A 21,711-nucleotide genomic window follows, 5' to 3' on the forward strand; every position below is an offset into this window, starting at 1 on the left:
TGATCTTGTGTTAGAACAGCCAGGCTTTAATCCAAAGAGAGGGAAAGAGAACTCTATCTATGTCCCTTTCACCTTTAACAAAAATCACATTCTTTTCTAAAGTAATAATCACAACCAGGACCTCTAGAGACTGACTTTACACCCAAGACAGGCATGCGGGCACACGCTTGTGTTCTCAACAATCACAGAAGGCTGAGGCAGGAGGATTGCTGTGATTCTGAAGCCAACTTTGGCTATGCAGTGAGTTCTAGGCTGGGCTGGGCTACTATGGGAGACCCCCCTATCTGAATCAGGAGCAGTCTAGAGAAGTGTTTAAGGTTCCCCTATCTGAATCAGGAGCAGTCTAGAGAAGTGTTTAAGATTCCCTGCCCTCCAAATCCCCCTTGTGCTTCCCCAGGGGCTTCCAGAAGGCCCTTCCAACGCCAAGCTAGTCTGATGGCGAGCCTACCAGTCTGTGTGAACACATACGGGCTTCAATTTCAACACTGCGATGTGCAAGTTATTAATTTTAAGCCCACTGCCCACACACCTATCCCACTGCAATCTAAATAAAATATGCAGTTAATTGTATTACTTTCCTCTTTGAAGCCTGTCACCCTCTCCACCCACTTGTTACACCCAGGGTTCTAGCCAGGCAGTGGGGTGCACACCTTTAATCCCAGCACTCAGGAGGCAGAGGCAGAAGAGCCAGTGCCAGGACTGTTTCAGGACCGCCAGGGCAACAGAGTGAGACCTTGTTCTCCCAACCCATTTTTTTATTCTTTGAGGACTTCATACATGTACACAATAAATAAGATCAGACCCATTCCTAATTCGCCCCTCCAACTTTCCCAGGGCACCTTCTTAACGCGTCCCATTCCTATCTTCTTTTTAGATGACTCACTAAGTCCAATTATGCTACCATGTGTGCATGGGTGTGACTTCGGCTGCCCAACGCTGGATGCTGCTAAGCATCTTTGTTTATGTTTATCAGCGGTGTATACACTGTCTTTGGGGAAAAATGTCCTCAACCTTTGCTCATTTTTGCTACTGTTGAGTTGTCGGAGCTCTTTATATATTTTGGGTAACGACGTACTCTGTGGGTTGCTTTTGTACTCTTACTTGTTAAGCAGAAGATTGAAAATTTGGTGAAGTCTAATATTGCCTATTTCTGTGTTTTGATGGCATTTCTAAGAGGTTTTGTCACATTCAATGGCATGAACAATTTCCACTAAGAGTTTTTATGAGTGTTTTTCTTTTTTAATTTTATGTACATTTGTGTTTTGCCTGTGTGTATGTCTCTGTGAGGGTATAGGATCCCTGGAAGAGGAGGTACAGACAGCTATGAGCTGCCATGTGGGTGTGGGGAATTGAACCCATATCCTCTGGAAGAGCAGCCAATGCTCTTAACTGCTTGAGCTATCTCTCCAGCCCTTTCTTGTGAGTTTTTATAGTTTTTAGTCTTACATTTATTTGGGTCTTTAATCTGTTTTAAATTTAGTTTTGCATACGGGATAAACTAAGGGTTCAACTTTTTGTGGTTGTTGTTTTTGAGATGGAGGACTGATTTGTAACCCAGGCTGTCCTTGAACTCTCAATCCTCCCACCTCAGCCACAGAGTAACCGGATTACTGGTGTGCGCCATCGGTTGGTTTCAAACTTCATTTTCCTGCCATGTAAATATCTAGTTTGTCAAAGAGAAAATAGAAAACAGAAGTATAGGCTTAGACCAGTAAGAACCACTCCATCACGAAGACACAAAACATAAGTGACACGACTAGAGGGGTTTCTAGCATGAGCATCACAAGAAGCAATAAAACTGAAATAAACCATTTGCCAAGTCGCCATAATATGACAGAGGAATGAACATTCCCACTCCTTAAGAGCTTATGTTCTTACAGAAGAGGCAGATTTTATACAACAATAAATACTTAGCACATATAGCTACAATTATTATGTATCAGTTGAAAACAATTTTTTAAATAATTTTTTGTTCTTTTGAGACAGGATTTCTCTGTGTAGCCTTGACTGTCCTTAAACTTGCTTTGTAGACCAATCTGGCCTCAAACTCAGAAATCCACCTGCTTCTGTCTCCTGAGTGCTGGGATTAAAGGCGTGTGTCACCATGCCTGGCAAAATAAAAATGTATTTTAAAAATGATTTAGCATATCAGTACAGAAACTACATGATCAAAAATATAGAGGAAATGTAATTAATGTATACTGAATGCCTCTGTCACTTAAAAAAAACAAAACATAAGACCAGAAGCAAATGAAGGTAAATGCAGAGAAAAGTAGGGAAAGATGTGGAAAGGGACTTTACATGAAAGACATCCATTTTCAGGGAAACTGAAGCATGAAGCACGGAGAGGAATGAGGAGCTCTGAGAGGAACGAGGAGACGCTGATGTGACACAGATGTACATGGCATTGTTTACCAGGTCACATAACTTATCTGGACAGCTGTTCCTGGTGGAATAAATGGCTGAATTAACCCAAGACAAAACTCTGGGAGAGCAGACAGGCCAGCAAAACAAGAGAGAAAATGGAGTTGAGGAATCAGCAAGAAAGGAAATAGAATGAGCAACTAGACATTCCAGAAAGGCCATGTTCAGAACGGAAGCCAGGAGGAGGCTGAGATTAAAAAAGAAACAAAGAGTAATGTTCAATGTATGGCAATTGTAAACTGAAACCAACACAACTTCCTCCTGTTAAGGCTCTTCTAGCAACAAACCTGTCCTAAGACCGAGAAAGTCACTTTCTGATCTGTGAATAAAATACTGCTTGTTCGCTGAGGTTTGGGTAAGGAAAACAGACAAAGTACACTATAAAAGGTATTTAAATTTTTTATGCAAAGGCAAATATATCTGTCACAATAGGGACAAACTAAAATGAAAAAATACAAGAAAATAAAAACTCATTAAAAGATGTTCATGAATTTATTACACTTCTCAGATACTTAATTTTTAGGAATTAAAAATAGCCTCAATGCAAGACATTAACTAAATATAAAATCTAAACAGCTACTTACTGTATAAGAGATGCTCTTTCAAAGTACTGAATAGCTTTTTCACAGAACTGGGTATCGATGTAATAGGCTCCAAGCCACTCAATGACCTCAATATTAGAAGGGAAATACCTGTATGACTAGAGAACACCCAGAGGACGACAATGTGACATCAGCAGTAACACGGAAACTACTCCTGATTACTTTTCCTAGCAGTGGACCTATTTATAAAAGCATGAACTAGCAAAAGAACTCGACAAGTTCTAAAAGTATACAATACTTAGAAAACATAGGTATGCTTGACAGTTTTCAGTTATACATCTGAGCCATATTAATATTTAAAAGAATCAGAAGATGCAAATCATGGTTTAAGGAAAATGAGTTAGTATTTTTCATTTTAATTAATATAATCAAAACTATAGTTTAAGAAAGTTGAATTTTAACAAATAATTATTAGTTCTAAACTAATACGCTTTTCTGAAAAGTTAGGATCCGTGAGAAACTGGAAGGAAGCGAGCCGCACACCCACCTCATAATAATACTGGAAGGCCTGGGACTTGTCCCCTTCACTGTCGTACAGCTCGCCCAGTTTAGACAGAGCTTGGGAATCAGTAGGAACAACGCTGATCAGCTGCATCAGCCACTCAATCGCTTGGTTGGGATCTTCCATTAGCTCGTATCTTGGGTAATGTCAGTTAAGATTCAGGCACCAATAAGTGAGATTGGAACGTGATAATGAAAATGGTTCTAGGCCTCAGGACTGTGCTGTCTGCATTGTTAACCCTACATCTCTGCAGGAGGCGGGAGGCAGGGCAGTGCTGCCCAGCAACACCCTTGCTCTCTTTCTAGTCTGCTCCCCTATGGCTTTCTTCAGTTGTTTCTCCTGCACTCAGAAAAGCAGACGTGTGTGTGTCTGTGTTGTAATGCCCCTCATGGCACTGGAGAGCACTGGGACTCTCTCATTTTGATGAACTTTGACTACAACGTTGGGGAAGAGTAAAAGTTTAGGTAGATTTTTCATATATTGTTACCTTGGTATGTTTCATGTAAATATGTTTAAGAAAAGGATAGGTACACCTGTAATAACTTTAAGTACTATCCATTCTAGATGTAGGTTTAAATTTTTTTCACAAAATTTTAGATTATTACAATGTTTTTGTAGAGCTGGAAATGGAACCAGGACCAAATGTCTAGCAGAATCACTTGAAGCACTGCCCAGGAATGCCGGAATGTTTGCTCAATGACCCCAGCTCTCTTAAGCTCAGCACAGTAAAGAAATTGTCTTCCTGTATTTTTCCTGTGTGTTTTTCCTAATTATAGTATAACCCTAAGGTCAGGCCATCTTCTCTCCGTAGTTTCCTTTAATACCTAGTAAGTCCTCTGCAAATGCACAAGCATTTTGTTTGTATCAACATTTATTGACTATTACTTATTTATATCTGATGATGAATGAAATGAACACATCCCAACACACGGTTCTTTTTATTTAGCAAGAAGTCTCCTGCGGTTTTCAGTTTTGTTTGTGTCAGGTTTTTGTTGTTGTTTTGGAGATGAGGAGAGCTAAAGTGTTGCCAAGCAGGCCTTGCTCTCCAGATCCTCCTGCCTCAGCTCCCTGGCAGCTAGGGTTATAGGTACTCACACTCAGCTTGGTCCTTGTTTTGAACATGGCAAAGCAAATGTGATACCACAAGAAAAAAACATAAGATTCATTCAAAGAGCCTCAAATGCATCAACTAACTACGGCCCAGTCACTAACTAGGCAAGAGCAGAATCATGATGCTTAGTTTCAGGAAAAAAGGACAAATTATACCTCGTAGGGTGTAGCTCAGTGGTAGAGCATTTAGCCAGCAAGAGCAAGGCCCTATGTTCCATCTTAAGCACTGCTTGAAACACAACACACAAAAAAATAAACAAAAGGAATAACTAGAATACTATCTGCTCTAAAACTTTATGAAAAAATTATAGTATACTTTATCCAAAGTAGAATGAATAGTACTCAGTTTAATAATATACCCCACCTTTCTCTAAATATATTTACATGAAATATATCAAGGTAACAGTATATTAAAACTTACCTAAACATGAGCTCTTCCGAATGGCGTGGCCAAAGCTCATCAAAGTGAGAGAAATCACAGTGCTTTTCCAATATAGTGAGGGGCATTACAAGACAAACACATTGACTTTCCTAACCGTGGGTGGGGAAAACAGGAAGCTGAGTGCTGCAGACGCTGACATGACAGCAATACTTCATAGTACTGCATGTAGAGAGCCAAGCACAGGATCTAATCCTGCACACAGCAAACACCGGCGAGAGTGCTGATGAACGAGGCCATGCAGCACTGAAGACTTTTGAGGATAAGTCTCTAGAGAGTTATATTCACTATATCTACACAACAGCTAAAATTAATACATTATCCAAACTCAATAGTACTAGCTAGTCATGAGTCTTCAATAGCCTACATGAGCTTTTTAAACAAAATCAGAATTAGTACAATGCGTATCTAATTAACTTCTAGTCAGAGATTATGTGTATTCAAAATATCCTCAGTTTCTTCAATTAGTTTTTTAAAATAAAAATAAAGAACCATTATTAACTAATTCTTCTTAGGATGCAAATGATCTTTTACCAACTGAACTACTTTCAGCAAGTTAACCTGTCGTATCATCCTTATCAGTTATCTCCATGGCTAATATTATTTAATAATTGATATTCAATTTCCAATTGAGGGAATTAATAATGCCCTTAAGCTTTCAAGAGAGATACACATTTGCTATCTGGCAAAGAACTTGAGCGCTGTTCCGAAGGATTGCATGCAGTTTCAGGAAGGAGTCCAAGGCTTCGTCTAGACGGTTTAGCTTCTTATAGGTGAGGCCTTGAGAAGACAGAAAGCAGCAGCATCACAGGCAGAACTGTACTCAAAGCAACAGCATAAGTATTTAAATGCATGCAAAATCATCCAGAAGAAAAAAATGAAAGTGAACTGCGGCGTTTAAAGAACCATACAGGTTGGGATTTCTCCAAGCGGACATGAGACATGCTATAAACAGCTCCTGTGATTTTAAAGTGGGGGGCGGTTCATCAGGGACAGCAGACGGGAACCGACAAATAGACTCAGAGAATGGAATACATACTGCAGACATGGATCCAGCCATAAAACTTAACAGAAGGGATAATCGTGATGAACTGTGCTAGGACATAGTGATTGTACCCTACAGGGACAAGGGTAGAAGGGGCCTCGCTAGGAAAGGAAAGGGGTCAGCAGGAGTGTGGACACTAGAGAGGACAATGAGCAGAGAAGGCAAATACGATAAAAATACTTTGTGTTCATGAAAATGTCATGAATATGTCATAATTAAACCTATTATTATGTATGATTAATACTCGCTAATAAAATGTTTTAAAAACTCAAAACTTACTTTTAAATTACATAGGAAAAATAAAGCTGAGAGAGTCTAAAAAAATATCTAAAATTTATAAAGTAAAAACAGCATCTAAATAGGCAATTAAGTGACCCCAGGAGGACTGTGCCCTTCTCTTACCTATGCCAGTACAACCCTTTCCAGATTTCAAATGTCACCTCCTCAGTCCCTTCTCGCCATTTCTCAGTGAGGTGTCTCCACTCCCCATTTCTTCCCTGGTCCCATACCTCATCTCCAGGGCTGGCAGACAATCGACTGGCAGGCCAGTCTTCAACCAAACAGAGCAGTCCAGACTTGGTGCTTACGTAACTCAATTCATCGTTCTAATGAACAAAGATCTATTCATCTTTCCCTCTTCCTGTGGTATCTCTGCTGAGGCCAGAGATCATGCTGGGTATCTTCCTCAAATACTCTCTACCTTTATTTTTTGGAGGTAGGGTCTCTTACTGAACCTTGAACTCACCAATTCATCTAGACTAGTTGGCCAGCAAACTCCAGGTTACCTGCCTTTCTTTGCCTACCTAGCGATGGGATGACGGGTATATGTTGCCTTGCCTGATTTTTTAAGTGAGTGTTGAGGATCAGAACTTGGGTTCTCTTGCTTGTGTGGCAAGCACTTTACCAACAGTCATCTCCGCAGCCCCCGACTGAGTTTTTATTTGCAAATTCCTAAACACCAGGAAATAGTTTAAGAGCATCAGACATCCAAGGAAAGATAACAATGCAAAAAAGACAAGAAAAAAAAAACAGAAAAGAAAAAAAAACCCAAAATACAAGCTAAATTCATAATCAAATAAAAACACATTCAAAAAGAAGCATATTTGAAAAGAAACATTGACAGCCAAAGAAACTAGTCCCATACTACAGACATGTATGTGTTTGGCAGCACCTCAGAAGCAACAGTGCTCATATCAGACAACCTCTGGTGACAGGAAGGGAATGAGATGGTCATGAGCCTTCATGTCTTGTAAGAGTACAAATAATACAGTCTGAGGTGCTGGAGAGATGCTCAGTTGTTAAGAGCACTGGCTGCTCTTCTGGAGGACCTAGGTTTGGTTCCTAGCAGCCACACAGTGGCCACAACCACCTGTAACTCCAGTTCCTAGAGATCTGCACCCTGCTCTGGCCTCTGTGTTCCAGCCACACAAGTGGTGCACAGACAGGCATGCGGACAAAACACCCACACACATAAACATGGAAAAAGTATTAAAAATTCTGAAGCATATCTGGCAAAACAGTAAAATGTGTCAAATTGTGGCACTAAACAGCTTCCAAGTACTTTCTGTATATCTGACATTTTCCTAATTACAAAGGAAATAGGTACCCCCCTTGGGAAACATTTAAAAAACACCATCTCATATCATCAAAACTTGGGGACACAGTCAGTCTTATAACTGTGGTTGACAGAGATATCAGAAAAGTCCTTTTGGAGAACAACATAACAATGCTGACCCAAATTTCACATAGCAAGGCTTTTGAATCATTAACTCCACTAAGAATAATGCTATTTTTTAAAAGATGTCGACAATGCCTTAATGTCACGTGCCACGTTGAACTCACCAATGTTATAAAGTGCTTCAGTACAAGAAGAGTCGTTTCTCAGGGCCTCCTTATAGAATTCAGCTGCCTTCTCATAATCACCGTTTGCAAAAACCGTGTTCCCTTTATTAGTGAGAGCGGATGGGTTGTATCTATCTGAGTTCACAGCTAAGTCTGCATAGCTGCTGGCTTGGGCAAATTCATTTTCCTAAAGTATAAAAGATATACAAATTTCAAGTCTAAATTTCAAATCTCCTCAGATTGTTCTGAGATTATTAAAACAATAAATGGACTTTCTGAGATTATAAACAAAGATGAACAGAAACAAATATTTTAAATATCTTAGTTTTGACAAGCTATTTGCAGTTGTCAAGCTCAAACAGCCAAGTATCGTATGGTTGGCTTTTCTAGTCTCATGGTTTGATAACAACAGTATTTATATGTAGGTGGTTCCATGTTCAACGCCCAAGCCCCGTGTCCTCATTTGCTGCGCGTTGCCTTCCCACCTGAAGCACTGAAATAGCTGGAAGGGCCTCGGCATTCCCTGCTCTGCACCTGGCTGCGGCACCCACCAGGCGTTCGTACTTCTGCCCATGCAGGGCTTTCTCTTCCTCTCTCAGCCACAAGCTTGATCAAGACCTTGCCATGGTTCACATGACGCCCATGGACCCCTTCATTTCACTGGGACATGGCCAGCTCTGCCAGGTCAGCGCAGTGAGATTGAGAACCCCTTTAAAATGCCCAAGGCAATGGCAAACACTCCACAGGGTTGGAGCAGTTACCACTATGGCCTTCCTCCAGGTCCTTTTCTGCCCTCAAGAGAAACCCCGTGTCCGCCAGCAGCCACACTCTGCTTTCTCTTCCCCAGGCTATGGAAACCTGTGCTCTGCTTTCTATTTCCCTTCCTATCTGGACGCTGGCTATTATCTGGGAACTCTGGGTCTGGCTTCTTGTACTTGGTGTGTTTGTAAGGTCTCTGGAACATGTATCAAGAGTCTGTTGCTCTTAATGGCCAACTAGCATCCATGTATGGACCACACGGGGTTTATCCCTCGGTCACTGACGCATTTATGCTGCTTTCATTCACCTTTTGGTTGTTAGGAACACCTATGTGTGGACTCTGAACTACAACTTATACAAAAGCCGCACACCAGGAAGTGGAGTGCGGCTGTGAGAAAGCTAAGCCCTACTGTTGTCTTCTGGACAACAACAAGAACTTAGAAACGCTGAGAGGGCTGCTGTTGAGACTGCCGAGAGGAACTCAGCGGAGCCTGCAGAGGTGGGAAGGAGCTGCCATCTGAGGCGGGGTAAAGGGCAAATCAAGTTTGTAGCTGGAAGGCAACTGGCATAAGTGGCGCCCACCTACTTTCAGGAGCCCCAGTGATTGGCATCTAGTAGGCACCCAGTGAATGCTTGTTACAGAGGGTGTTCTGCAACCCTACCTAAGTCATTTAACCTGAGATACCCCGTTCTTCATCACAGCACCACAGCTCAGCACGGTCTCGTGGCTGTCAGTCCACGACAGCTGGGGTCCTCACTAGCAGCCTTTCTCCCTCACTTCTTTAGAGACAGTCTTCTTGCTCATGTCTGCAAACTCGGCTCCTGGCAGCACTTGTCCCAGGCAGCCCTCAGTTTACCTCTTTCCCCTCACACTTTGCATCAGTCTTCTCTGGAGGACTTCCTTAGGTGCGTTCCTAGGCAGAGATTTAGCAATGCAAAAAACATCCTATCAACAGCTCTCAGCTGTAGAGAAGCAAACCTACCAGGTAATACAGGAACGAGAGGTTGGTGGCAGCTGCGCTTTTCACTCTACTGTCCTTTTTTTCAAACATCTTCAAGGTGTCTACAGCCTAGAAACAGAATGTCTGAAATTACTGCCAGTCATACAGCAGTACCCTAAGGTGCAGTTGGGGAAGGTGTCTGTGTGGACTGGGGACAGAGGGGACAGGGGAGCAGCTGTAAATTCAAGAAGACAGTTGGCAGGAGGAAAATCTCATTCAAGAAAAGAACTCATCAAGCAGGAAAGGGTGGAAATCTTACAGAGAGGAATCACAGTTGCATTCAGAGCACACAGATGATTTTAGAGCCCATCAGACCGAGCTGACGGAAGCGGTCAGCTGGGAATAGCAAGCCTTGTCAGCCAGAGAAGCAGTTCCCTCTTCACCCTGCAGCATGGCTGGGATGAGGACCGCAAAACTTTTGCCTAACTCGGTATAACTTCTTCGTGACTGAATATTCTGAGGCTTCTAGTTACAGCTATTACAGACTAATCTGTGGGCTATTTTCCAACAGAAAGCAACCAGAGAAGTTATAGAAACACTATAAACAACTTGGAGGCACTGGAGAGCTACTGAGGTAACCAGAACTTGAAGACCAAGATCCCACAAAGGGTTCCGAATAAAGTACAGCAAAAGGATGAATATATTTTAAGAAAAATGTTCTTTAAAAAGAACACAAGACAGAGGCGAGCACAGGAAAAACGGCTTTTATAAATGTAACTGGGATGCTCGGAGGAGGAGGAAAATGAATCGCTGAACAGTTTTCAAAATCGATAATAGAAAACAATTCTGGGAATGTTACCAAACTATTATCTAAAGTAGATAAATATAATTACATCTTCAAGTCCCAAGAAAGGAAAGTACATGTTTAGCTACCTGTACACAAATGGTATGTAGAACAGTGAGACACCTTACACGAACAGTGCGTGGTTATTCAACCTAGAGGTGATCTTCATACAAGAAGAAAAAGGTGAAAAGGGATAGTGGGTTTTATTTTATTTCTTTTTTTAAAAAATATATTTATGCTTGACATCTTGGTGTCTCCGATTTATGGCAAGCACTTGTGTGCAAGCAAAAATCCTGCCTCCGTTTCCTGCCACCATCAGTCACACCTACTGCCACTAGCCAGAAGAATGTGCCATGCAGGGCTGGAGTCTAATGCTGGGCCAGCCAGCATGCTGACCCAGGTTTGAATAAGAATGAGTTTTTAAACTAGTGGATCCCAAAGCTACTGGTGTTGTGCAGGTACAGCTGGCCGAGAATGTAGAAAGGTTTTGTGTGATGCTTAGCATCACAAGACAACAACAATAACAACAACAAAACCCCAAATTTCATAATGTTGGTTCCCATATGCTAGCACTATTTTAAATGGTTTCAATGACCTTAAAAAAACAGTTAGTCATTTTTAGGCGAGTCTAACACCAGAAAGGAAATATTCTACATCAGATCCTGCCTTCTCAAACTGAGGAAGGCAGACCAGAGTGAGCTCGAGGTCAGTGTGGACTTCACAGCAAACACAAAACCACACACACATGCACACACACCAACAAACAAACAAACACCCCCCACAACCAAACCAAAACCAAAACAACAAAAAATGAGCAAATAAAACAGGAAAAAAAAGGAGATAACAAGATCTGAGTTAATTTTAATAGAAAAAGCTAAGAGTGCTTATTTTTTTGATTTTTATTTTATTATATTATATGTGTTAGTGTTTTGCCTGCATGTATGTCTGTACTGCTTATATGCCTGAGGCTTGCAGAGGTCACAGGGGGCAATAGATTCATGGAGCTGGAATTACAGGTGGTTGTGAGCCGTCATGTGGGTGCTGGGAACCAATCCCAGGTCCTCTGGAGAACAGCCAGTTTCTTAACTGCTGAGACAGCACTCCAGCAGCAAGAATGGTTAGTTTTGGATGGACAGTTATAAAAACATGAACTATAGCAATGCACTATTAACCTGTTTTTAAAAAATAAAAACAAACTTAAAAATAAAATTTTCTCCACTATGTCACCTATAACAGTATACTTCATATTCATAGATTATTTTTCAGGTCCCAAGATCACTTCAGCAATGTAACAAAGACCAATTTGTCTCACATCCTATGATACCACTGCAACAGGGCTTACAGCGGCTGTCTGTTTGATACACGGTTTCATGGAACTCAGTTGACCTCAAACTTAACAATAGCTGAGGATGACCTGAACTTCTGATTCTCCTGCCTCCACCTCCCCAGTGCTGGAATTGCAGGCATGAACCACTGAGGCTGATGGTGGTATTAAAAAAGATTTATTTTAATTATTGTTCTAATTATGTGTATGTGTGTCCTTGTGTTATGGACACGAGAGTGCAGGTGGCCTAGGAGTCCAGAGGAGAGTGTCAGGTCTCCTGGAGCTGGATATATAGGCAGCTGTGAGCTTCCAGACATGGGTGTTGGGAACCAAACTCAGAACCTCTGCAGAAGTATGTGCTCTTAACCTCTGAGCCATCTCTCCAGCCCCCGACAGCAGCATGTTTAATGGTTAAAGGTGTGATGAGTTAATAAAATGATACGACAGACATTCCAGAGGATTCTCTAGAAGTTTTAGTGCTTTGTAAATACTGAAAGACTTAAGTATGGTGATTGGATTCACACAATTGCCCACTTTCTGGTCCTACAGCATAGCAACCATTTAATTACTACATGAACACAGGGATACGTCACTCTGTTCTCCCCAGTTTCTGGAGAGCAGTTACTCCTTTCTATTGTCTTCCAGACAAGAGGAGGATCCTTCAATCAGAACGAAAAGAGAAGGCACAGGCTTGGCCAGTTTGGGAAGGATGCAGTGGCTTCCTGAGCCTTGCTCAGGAATGAAGTTAAAGAGTTGCAGGCACACATGATGCCCTCACCAGCTTAGGAACCAGGAAACCACGGTCATACAGCTTGCTCTTTGCTATCCTGCTTCTTCTTAAAACCCTGCAATCCTCTGCTTCTGTCTCAGCTCTGCTCTACCCGAGCTAGCACTGAAAGGAACAAAACACTCTACCCCACCCCATAGACAACCAGGTAGGAGCTTGCCAGTGAGGGATGCCAGGGTTCTAAGCCAGTGTCTAGCACAGGGAACCCTTCAATCCCAAGAAACATTTGAAACGGCCTCTGAGAAAGCTGTTCATAGAGGGCAAGACAAGAACATGGGACTGCTATTTGGGCTCCCCGCACACACCTGCTTCTCCACGCCTTAGCACTTTGCAGAGCAGTCTGGAAATTCCTAGGCCTGGGCCAGCATAAGGGTTAGCAATTTAACAATATGATATATAAGGAAAGTATTTGTATTTCAAGAAACAGAACCAACATGTAAAAATTGTTAGAGTTTTATGGGTGGGGTAGAGCTCAGGGGTAGGGCACTTCAATAACGTTCTAGAAAGGAGTTCCCCTGTATTTGTCGCTTGGACCAACTAACATGAGAGATGCTGCTGAACTTACTTGGTTAAAGTCCTTCTGTCTCAAGTATGTAATCGCTTTGTTAATCTCCAGATCGTTGGCCAGCTCTACGTACTGAGACGCTTTCACTACTTCCACACACCTATGAGAAAGGCGAGACAAAAAGGGGTACTTGCTTTCATTTCACTTACTTGTATTCTTGACTCCCCCATTTTCTCTCTCTCTCTCCAAGTATGTGTACGTGTGTGTGTTTGCACATCGTATATACCCATTTTTGGTATATACATATACATATGTGTGTGTGCACATATACGGAGTCCAAAGATCAAGGCAGTGATATCCTCCATCATTCTCCACCATGACCATGGCAACTCTTACGGGAGAAAGTATTTAACTGGGACCTGGCTTACAGTTTCAGAAAAGCATGGCGGGGAGACTGGCAGCAGGCACAGCAGGCATGGTGCTGAAATGGTTAAGAGCTAAATCCTGGTCTGCAGGCAGAGAGAGCCTGGGCCTGGAATGAGCTTTTGAAACCTCCAAGTCCACCCTCAGTGATACACTTCTTCCAACAATGCTACACTTCCTAATCCTTCTATTCTTTCTAGTAATGCCACTCCATGGTGACTAAGCATTCAAATATATGAGCCTATCAGGGTCATTCTTATTCAAACAAAAGCACTTACTAATTTTAAAAACAATTAGCTGGGTAGTGGTGCACAGGCCTTTAATCCCAGCATTCAGGAGGTGGAGGCAAGCGATCTCAAGGAGTTCAAGGCCAGCCTAGTCTACAAAGTGAGTTCCAGGACAGCTCAAGAAGTTACACAGAGAAACCCTGTTTTGAAAAACAAACAAAAGAAGAAAAAGAAGAAGAACAACAACAATAACAACAACAACAGAAGGCGTGGGCTGTTTCATTACCCCTGCTTCAGGGAATAAAGCAGAGGACTATTTGTCCTAAGGGTGTGGCTCAGTGGCCTAGTCCATAATTCAAAACACAAAATCCTTTCTTCAACACAAGCTTTCCTGAGAAGCCTTATATAGAAGTGTCTGCCTGCCTGACACAGGGACAGGGGACTCGAGGTCTCTCTGCAATGTACCTGATAGGGACAGAGGACTTTAGGTCTCTCTGCACTGTACCTGACAGGGACAGGGAACTTTAGGTCTCTCTGCACTGTACCTGACAGGGACAGGGGACTTTAGGTCTCTCTGCACTGTACCTGACAGGGACAGGGGACTCAAGGTCTCTGCACTGTACCTGACAGGGACAGGGGACTCAAGGTCTCTGCACTGTACCTGACAGGGACAGGGGACTCGCACTGTACCTGACAGGGACAGAGGATTCCAGGTCTCTCTGCTCTGTACCTGACAGGGACAGGGGACTCGAGGTCTCTCTGCACTGTACCTGACAGGGACAGGGGACTCGAGGTCTCTCTGCACTGTACCTGAAAACTCAGGACTACACAGCAAATATTTATTAAATGTTGACTACATGTCAGACATTATATGTTGGTACACAGGCTGCAAGAGTGAATACTGTAGAGAATAGGAAAGAACAGTAAGGCAAGCTTTTTACAAAAAAATTTAAGGAGTCTGGGGAGCAACACTAGTCTGATACTGATACAGATACTGCAGCTCAGTTTGGAGCACAAGCATGAATAAATTGAGAAAAGGAAAGGTATCCTAGGATGAATAAACAATGTGTCTAAAGATGCAGAAGACCAGCAAGCTGGACCTATGTAAGAGACTCACTGGCTCCATGGATAGAAAGCGCTCAGGAAGTGGAAAGAGAGATGGCCTGAGAAGCCGGCAGAAGCCACGTCATTCAGAACTTCTGTGAAAAGACAAGAATGCTCACTGTACTCTCAAAGTTCAGGGCCAGGATTGAGGACAGTAAGAAACTGAGTGTCGGCGCAAATTCTACACTTAGAAGAATTACTCTAACAGTGGTGGAGAACCATCAGATGATAGGTAGGCAGGATGGGAGGGTTCTGAACAAAAGAGGCTTGAACCTCTACGGCAGGTAGAAAGAGGCTACAGGAGGCCATTCTGAGAGAAAAGGAGGCAGAAGTGATGGGCGGGTGCTGGAATAAAGGACATGGAACTAAGTTGATCTCTGGCTTAGACAGCTGCTTAATTAGTGGTATCACTGCCTCAGATGGGCAGTTCAGGACGGTGCATGTAAATTCACGTTAACACAGGTTAAAAGATAAGCTTGGAACTAAAAAATCTGAATTATAAGCATAAAGAACATAGAGAACACAGGCTGAGCTGGCAGTTGAGCATGTGAGCCTACAATACAGCACTGAGTTTTAGAAAAAGTACTTGGGATTTGACAGATATAACCGACAGTAAGAGGCAGAAACGAACTGAAAACCTTTCTCTTCACTCGTCCAACACAGACTGTCTAGAGGCTTCTACACAAAGAGAGCTTCTGTTTCTCTTAGCAGAAAAACTAGCTGTCTTATATTTAACTCACTTCTGTGACTGACTTAATGAGCACAAGGCTGTCCGACATTCCAACCCCTGCTGTGCGGTGGGACCGGGTTCATACCGCACCCTGAAAGTAGCAGCAGAGAGGAGGCTCTCGTCAGCTCCTTAGGTCCCACTACTTGCTGTCACAGCACACAGAATCGTACCAGCTTATCACAAAGAGCATTATGAAGGACACAGATAAAGAAGGGGATGATGGCTCAGTAAGATGGCGCAGTGGCTGAAGCACTTGCTGCACAACCTGATAACTTGAGTGTGACTTCGAGACCAACCTAAAGGAAGGAGAACGGACTCCACATAGTGGTCCTCTACCTTCTCTATGTGCACCATGCCAACCGCATCCACATCTGATAAATAGAGAGATAACGCGGTGCATCCTGGTGCGATCTGGAAGGGTCCTTAGCACACTGAGGACTCCAGGGTCCTCCACCTTAAAGTCGCAGCATTTTGAGCACTAGATGTGTGAAGGGCTGCAGACATCTGCAATATTGAGAGCACTCTCCCTTCTACTTAGACTGTTCTCCTTCCCTGCATTGTTATCTTTACCAGTGTTTCAGTTCTCAACCCAGATAGCAATACAAGATTTCCATGGCTCCATTTATAAATTAGGCTCTCCTACCAAATGACGTCATAGTGCCCTAGAAAGTGTTATGTCAGGGTAATAATCATTTAGATTGCTTTGTTGTTAATATAATCATTTGTCAACTTAGTTCAACTGTAAACTTCTTGAATTAAAAAAACTGAAAAAGTTTTTTGACTGATCATTAACTTCAGTAACAAGTATTTGCTTTTGGTGTAGCTGTTGCCTTCCTAAGCATGATATTAAATCATAAATGACAAAGAAGACTGATAATTTCATTTCTAAAAGTCCTACTAGAAAATCATTTATTGCAATGCCTTGTTGGATTAAAACTTTTTCAGAATTCAGACACCTGAGGTCAGAGGCAATCAGCCATGGTTTTCCCAATCACTGTTAAGCTGCCAGTTTAACAACTGGATTATACCCTCAGTGAGCATCCTTGTTTTCCCCATGTGGTTTTCTAGCATGTGACAGACAATCCCATTAGTGTGGTAGATGGAGCTTTAACAGCTGACCCTAGCACCAGGAACCGACCTGATTCTATACTATCTGCTTGCCTCAAACCAGTTATAGCCTGGCTAAGAAGGTACTTTTGTCTTGACCACTTTCTAAATTTTAATCTTCTGACTCAAACTCTAGGGTTTTGTAAACCCCTCAGACCATGCTTCTGTTAGTGAGCGCCCCAGCACAAGGAAATGGCGCTCTGTGCAGTTCTCGCAGATCTGTCGGCCTCTTGGGTCATACAGCACACTGGAACTAGTTCTCATGTCCTGGGCTCAGGTTGTTTGGGTTACGTATTCATACAGTCAGATGGTTTAGGTGCTGTTCTCAAAACCAGTGGTTTCACAACACTAGCTCTTCAGAAGCAAAAGAATGAAGTTAGGGCCAACCTTAATCCAGTCACAAAAGTTAACTTAAAACTGATGACAGACCTAACCGGAAGACCTAAAACTACATAAGTCTTGGAAGAAACCATAAGGCAAATGCTTTAAGACAGGGCTGGTGAGATGGCTCCGCAGGTACAGGCACACGCTGCTAAGCCTCCTGACCTGAGTTCCCTCCCTGGATCCATACGGTGGAGAGAAAACTGACTCCCACAAGTCTGACCTCCATGTGCACACAGTGGCATGTTCATGTCCCTCCTCCAAATAAACATGTAAAAAACTAAGCCATCTGGTTTGCAATTATATCTTGGATATGTAACCAGAAGCACAGACAATGAAAGAAGAAACAGAAAAATTAGAATTTGTGTAGAAAGACAATCAACAAAATGTGAGAAACTACTTATGAGTCATAGCTGGTATTAATATCTAGATACAGAGAATTCCTAAAGCTCAACAACAAAACGACAATTCTAAAATAACAAGACTTGAAAAGACAATGTCTGATATGCTCATGAAAACATGCTGAATAATACAAATAATTATTATCTCAAAATACAATGATATAAAATGTCCCCGCCTATTAGATGAGAAACCAAACAAAAACATCTCCATCACCACTTCTCCTCACAACTGACATGAAGGCCCTACTAAGGCAAAGGAGCTCAGACAGGCCTGGTGGGAGAGGCAGGAGGACTGCAAGCTTGAGGCCAGCCTAGGATAGACAGCAAAACCCTGTCTCAGAAACCAACAGACAGACAAGGGAGATGGCTCAGTCAGTAAAGTGCTTGCCACAAAAACATGAGTTCAAATCCCTAGAAGCCTCTGTGACTCCAGCACTCCTCCCTCTGAGAAGACCCGAGGAAGGCACAAGAGAATCCACGAACATTAGAAAACCAGCTAACCTGCCATAAACAGTAGGGAGGAAAAGAAGAGAGACCCTGCCTCAAACAAGGTTCAGAAGGCGAGGTTCAACATCCAAGGTTTTCCTGCAGTATACACAAACGTGAACATGCACAAACATACACACACACAAACACACATCCTCCACAAGCAAAGCATAAAGGTCAACAAGAAAAATGAAACTGTGATTGTCTGTAGATGGTGTAAGTGTGGATAGTCAAAGAACATCTAGAGATGGCTACTCAAGTTAGTAAGTTAATCTGTTGGGAGCTGGAGACATGCTTGGGGGTTGAGAATGTACTGCTTTTTCAGAGGACCCGAGTTCTATTCCCAGCACCCATGCTAGACAGCTCACAGCCTTTAACTCCAGCTCCAGGAAATCCTGGCCTCCTTGGGCACCAGCACCACCACCAGCATGTGCACACATACACAAACATTCACATTCATTAAAAATAATGAAAGAATAAACTACTTTGTGAAGGTCAATGGGGATAATACATTAAAAATTGTATGACTATGTATCAGCAAAACTCAAGTAAAAAATTCAATTTAACAACTGAGATATTTACAACCAAAGTAATACCAAATAGGACAAATGTAACAAATGATATACTAGACTTAAAACTAAAATGTGTTACTCAAGGAAACTTAGAAGACCTAAATAAATGGAGGCATCTGTCATGGTCATGGGCTGGAAGGCTCACAATACATAGGTGCTGTGTTTCCCTCTCAGCATCTGCTGGCTGCAGCACCATCCTGAGCACTTCCCCTCAGGTCAAGAGCATGAGAAGAAAATCTACAGAGTAGGGAAGGAGAGCTGTGAAGCACTTTTTCAATAAAGGACCAGAACAAAAGATATGTAAAGGATTCCTGAGACCAAACAATAACAAAAACTATCAAAACTGGGATGGTGCACTCCTGCAATCCTAGGAGGCAGGAGGATGGAAAGTTCCAGAGTAGCCTCAGCTATATGGTGGGTTTAAGACTTGCCTGAATCACATGGGGACTCAAAAAAAACAAAAACAAAAACAAAAACAAAAAAAAACAAGGCCTGCTAATGGCTCCATCCCAAGTACCAGCAAATAAATAATTATAAAATTAATCATAAAAGATAACCACTTGGCAAATAAGAAAGCCTTAGAAAGGATGCTTGACTTCATAGAAAATTACAAATTACAATGCCAATGAGATACTACTCCACATCAATTAGAAAAGACAAAACTCAAGACACCAGTAACAGATTCTGGCAAGGATGCAAAGCAACACTGCTAGGAGGAATTCAGAAGGGTACAGATGCTTTGGAAGACAGTGGGGCAGTTCCTTACAAAATGGCCTGGCTACTGCATTCCTTGGTATTTATTCAGGAGTTGAAAACTTAGGTTCAAACACAAACCTATGCATACATGTTTTTAACAGTGTTATTCACAAATGCCAAAACTTAGAAGCAACCAAGGTGTCCTTGAATGATCAATGAGTAAATACTTGTGAAATGAAACATTACTAAGAATTAAAATGTAATGAGCTATCAAACCTCAAAAACACATGGAGAAAACTTACAGGCATGCTACTGCATGCCAGAGATAACATGAAAAAGCTACATAATATATGAGTTCAACACTATGATAGTCACAAAAAGATAAAACCGTAGAAGTGAAATACAGATCCACGTAGTCGAAGCTGTAAGCTGATGGAGGAATGAGCAGGGAAGTTTTATGGCAAAAATATACTGGTAGATACATAAAATACACACTTGTTATGTTTCACAGCACAAAGGGCATCCTAAGCCATCGGCGTGGAGTAATAACGGTGTGTCTGTGTAGGCTTATCTATGTAATCCAGTGTGGAATGCTGATGGTAAGGAGTCTAGGTAATGGATGATGAAGGCTATGTAGAGATATTCTATATATTCTGTTCAATTTTGTCATGCCCTAAAATTAAGTCCATTAATTTCTTTTTCTTTTTTTTTAAATTATTCATTTTTATTACACATGCATTGCTGTTTGTCAAATCCTCTGGAACTGGAGTTACAGGCAGTTGTGAGCTGCCATGTGGGTGCTGGGAATTGAACCTGGGTCCTCTAGAAGAGCAGCCAGTGCTCATAACCACTGAGCCATTGCCCCAGCCTGTCCATTAATTTCTTAAATTAATATTATTTATAGACTTGGGCTTAAATCTCAGTGGTTGGGGAAAGGGAGACAGAGAGAGAGAGAGAGAGTACACACTGAAAACCGATTCTAAAGGAGCAACAACAGATAGAGCAATCCTGAGGAACAAAGGAGAGGACTTAGGATGTTTGTCCTATTCTGTCTCGTAGCACAAATGGATATCCTAAAAACAACAAATGTATTTCTTAGAGTTCTAGGGGCTGGAACTGCAATGTGTTGCCTGGAAACTCTTTTCCAAACTGTACTGTGTTCACATAGGCTTACAATAAACCTCTCGCCATCAGACTCCCCAAGTTTGACCCAGACTCACCTAGCTGAGCAAAACTGAATTTTCAGTTTTTCTTCACACGGATCTTTTCCCTGCTGGCAGTAGGGCTTGCAGGGACTCCCACCCCCCGCTCATCCCCTCACCATAGTCCAGATTTCAATGTGCTAAAGTGTTTCACAGCATAACTAGTAACCATAAAAAACAACCCCATGGCTACCATTAAAATCCTTTTAAGTAGAAATGAGCTTCAAAAAGCTGGTCTGAATAACAGAAAGTAGTTTTTGGACTTCGAAGCAGCTTCCCTTTAACGGAATAATTTTAAACGTACAAACACAGACCTGCTCAAGAAGTTAAATTAAACGGAAGGGTTGATTGGCATCTTTCTTAGGAATGTCAGTTTAAAATTATATATAAACAGAACAGATATCAAATAGCATAATTTAAATGTTTTATTTAATTTCAAGTCTTAAAAGTTCTCCAAACACTGAACAGCTGTCATGTCTTGAAAAGACTGTGGCTTAATCATCGGCAGCTAGTGAGGTGCAGGGAAGAAGCAGAAGGCAGCGAGCATAGCAATGACTGTCGTGTGGAGTGCTCCTGCATACTAATGCGAGGAGCCTGCCTCTTCCTGCCCTCCTTCACTCTCACCCATTCCTCCTCTCCCTGCATCTCCTGTCCATTTCTTATTCTATTAAGTGTACAGAAAATGCCGTGGGATACCCCACCTCTCCTCCTTCACATGGGAAGTGGGAGCCTTTTCTTCCTCTAGCCACTGGTAAGGTATAGACAGGAATACAGGCTAGGAAAAGGGCTCCAATGTATGTGCTCAAACTGCCCACGTTGCCCTGAGACACAGCAGCAGAATTCTCACAGGTTTCTTGTACAAACCATCTTCTTCCCAAGCTAGGAGACAACATTGCCCAAATTCTTCTTTTAATTCTCTTCTGCTTTACACATCTCACTCACCTCCTGGGTCTAGGGATTTTCTAGAAGGCTGTGGACTAAGACTTCTGATACATCCCATGATGAAAATTAATACTCCAGCTTGGAGAATAATTCAGGTTTGGCTATGCAGTGCCCCAAGGCCACCAGGCTGCCGTGGTCATCCCGCAACACCCATCTCTGGCTTCTCGACACCTGTGTCCGCCCTAAGGTTCTCTTCACAACAGCGTACCACAGAGTGACAGAGGCTGCCCAGAGACCCCTGGACTTCCTGAATACAGATGGAACACGGCAATGGATCCCAAGATAGTGGGCAAACGGCAGGTTCAGAGACAGAGAC

At 42.3% G+C, this 21,711-nt stretch overlaps 1 protein-coding gene across 2 annotated transcripts in view; it reads right to left on the reverse strand.

The window, feature by feature from the left end:
* Window positions 1–21,711, reverse strand: part of Ift88 (intraflagellar transport 88) — a 97,411-nt gene that overhangs the window by 39,076 nt on the left and 36,624 nt on the right. For both annotated transcript variants that reach the window (XM_041633968.1, XM_041633967.1), the window contains exons 15-20: window positions 13,185–13,284; window positions 9,707–9,793; window positions 7,965–8,151; window positions 5,749–5,857; window positions 3,514–3,664; window positions 3,009–3,124 (exon numbers count right to left, since the gene is read on the reverse strand). In XM_041633968.1, coding sequence (XP_041489902.1) covers window positions 3,009–3,124; window positions 3,514–3,664; window positions 5,749–5,857; window positions 7,965–8,151; window positions 9,707–9,793; window positions 13,185–13,284 — 750 coding nt within the window. The remainder of the gene's footprint in view (window positions 1–3,008; window positions 3,125–3,513; window positions 3,665–5,748; window positions 5,858–7,964; window positions 8,152–9,706; window positions 9,794–13,184; window positions 13,285–21,711) is intronic.

Source organism: Microtus oregoni, unplaced genomic scaffold, assembly GCF_018167655.1.
Source record: "Microtus oregoni isolate MIOR12 unplaced genomic scaffold, Mior012 000045F_ref0000178, whole genome shotgun sequence".
Taxonomy (NCBI): Eukaryota; Metazoa; Chordata; class Mammalia; order Rodentia; family Cricetidae; genus Microtus; species Microtus oregoni.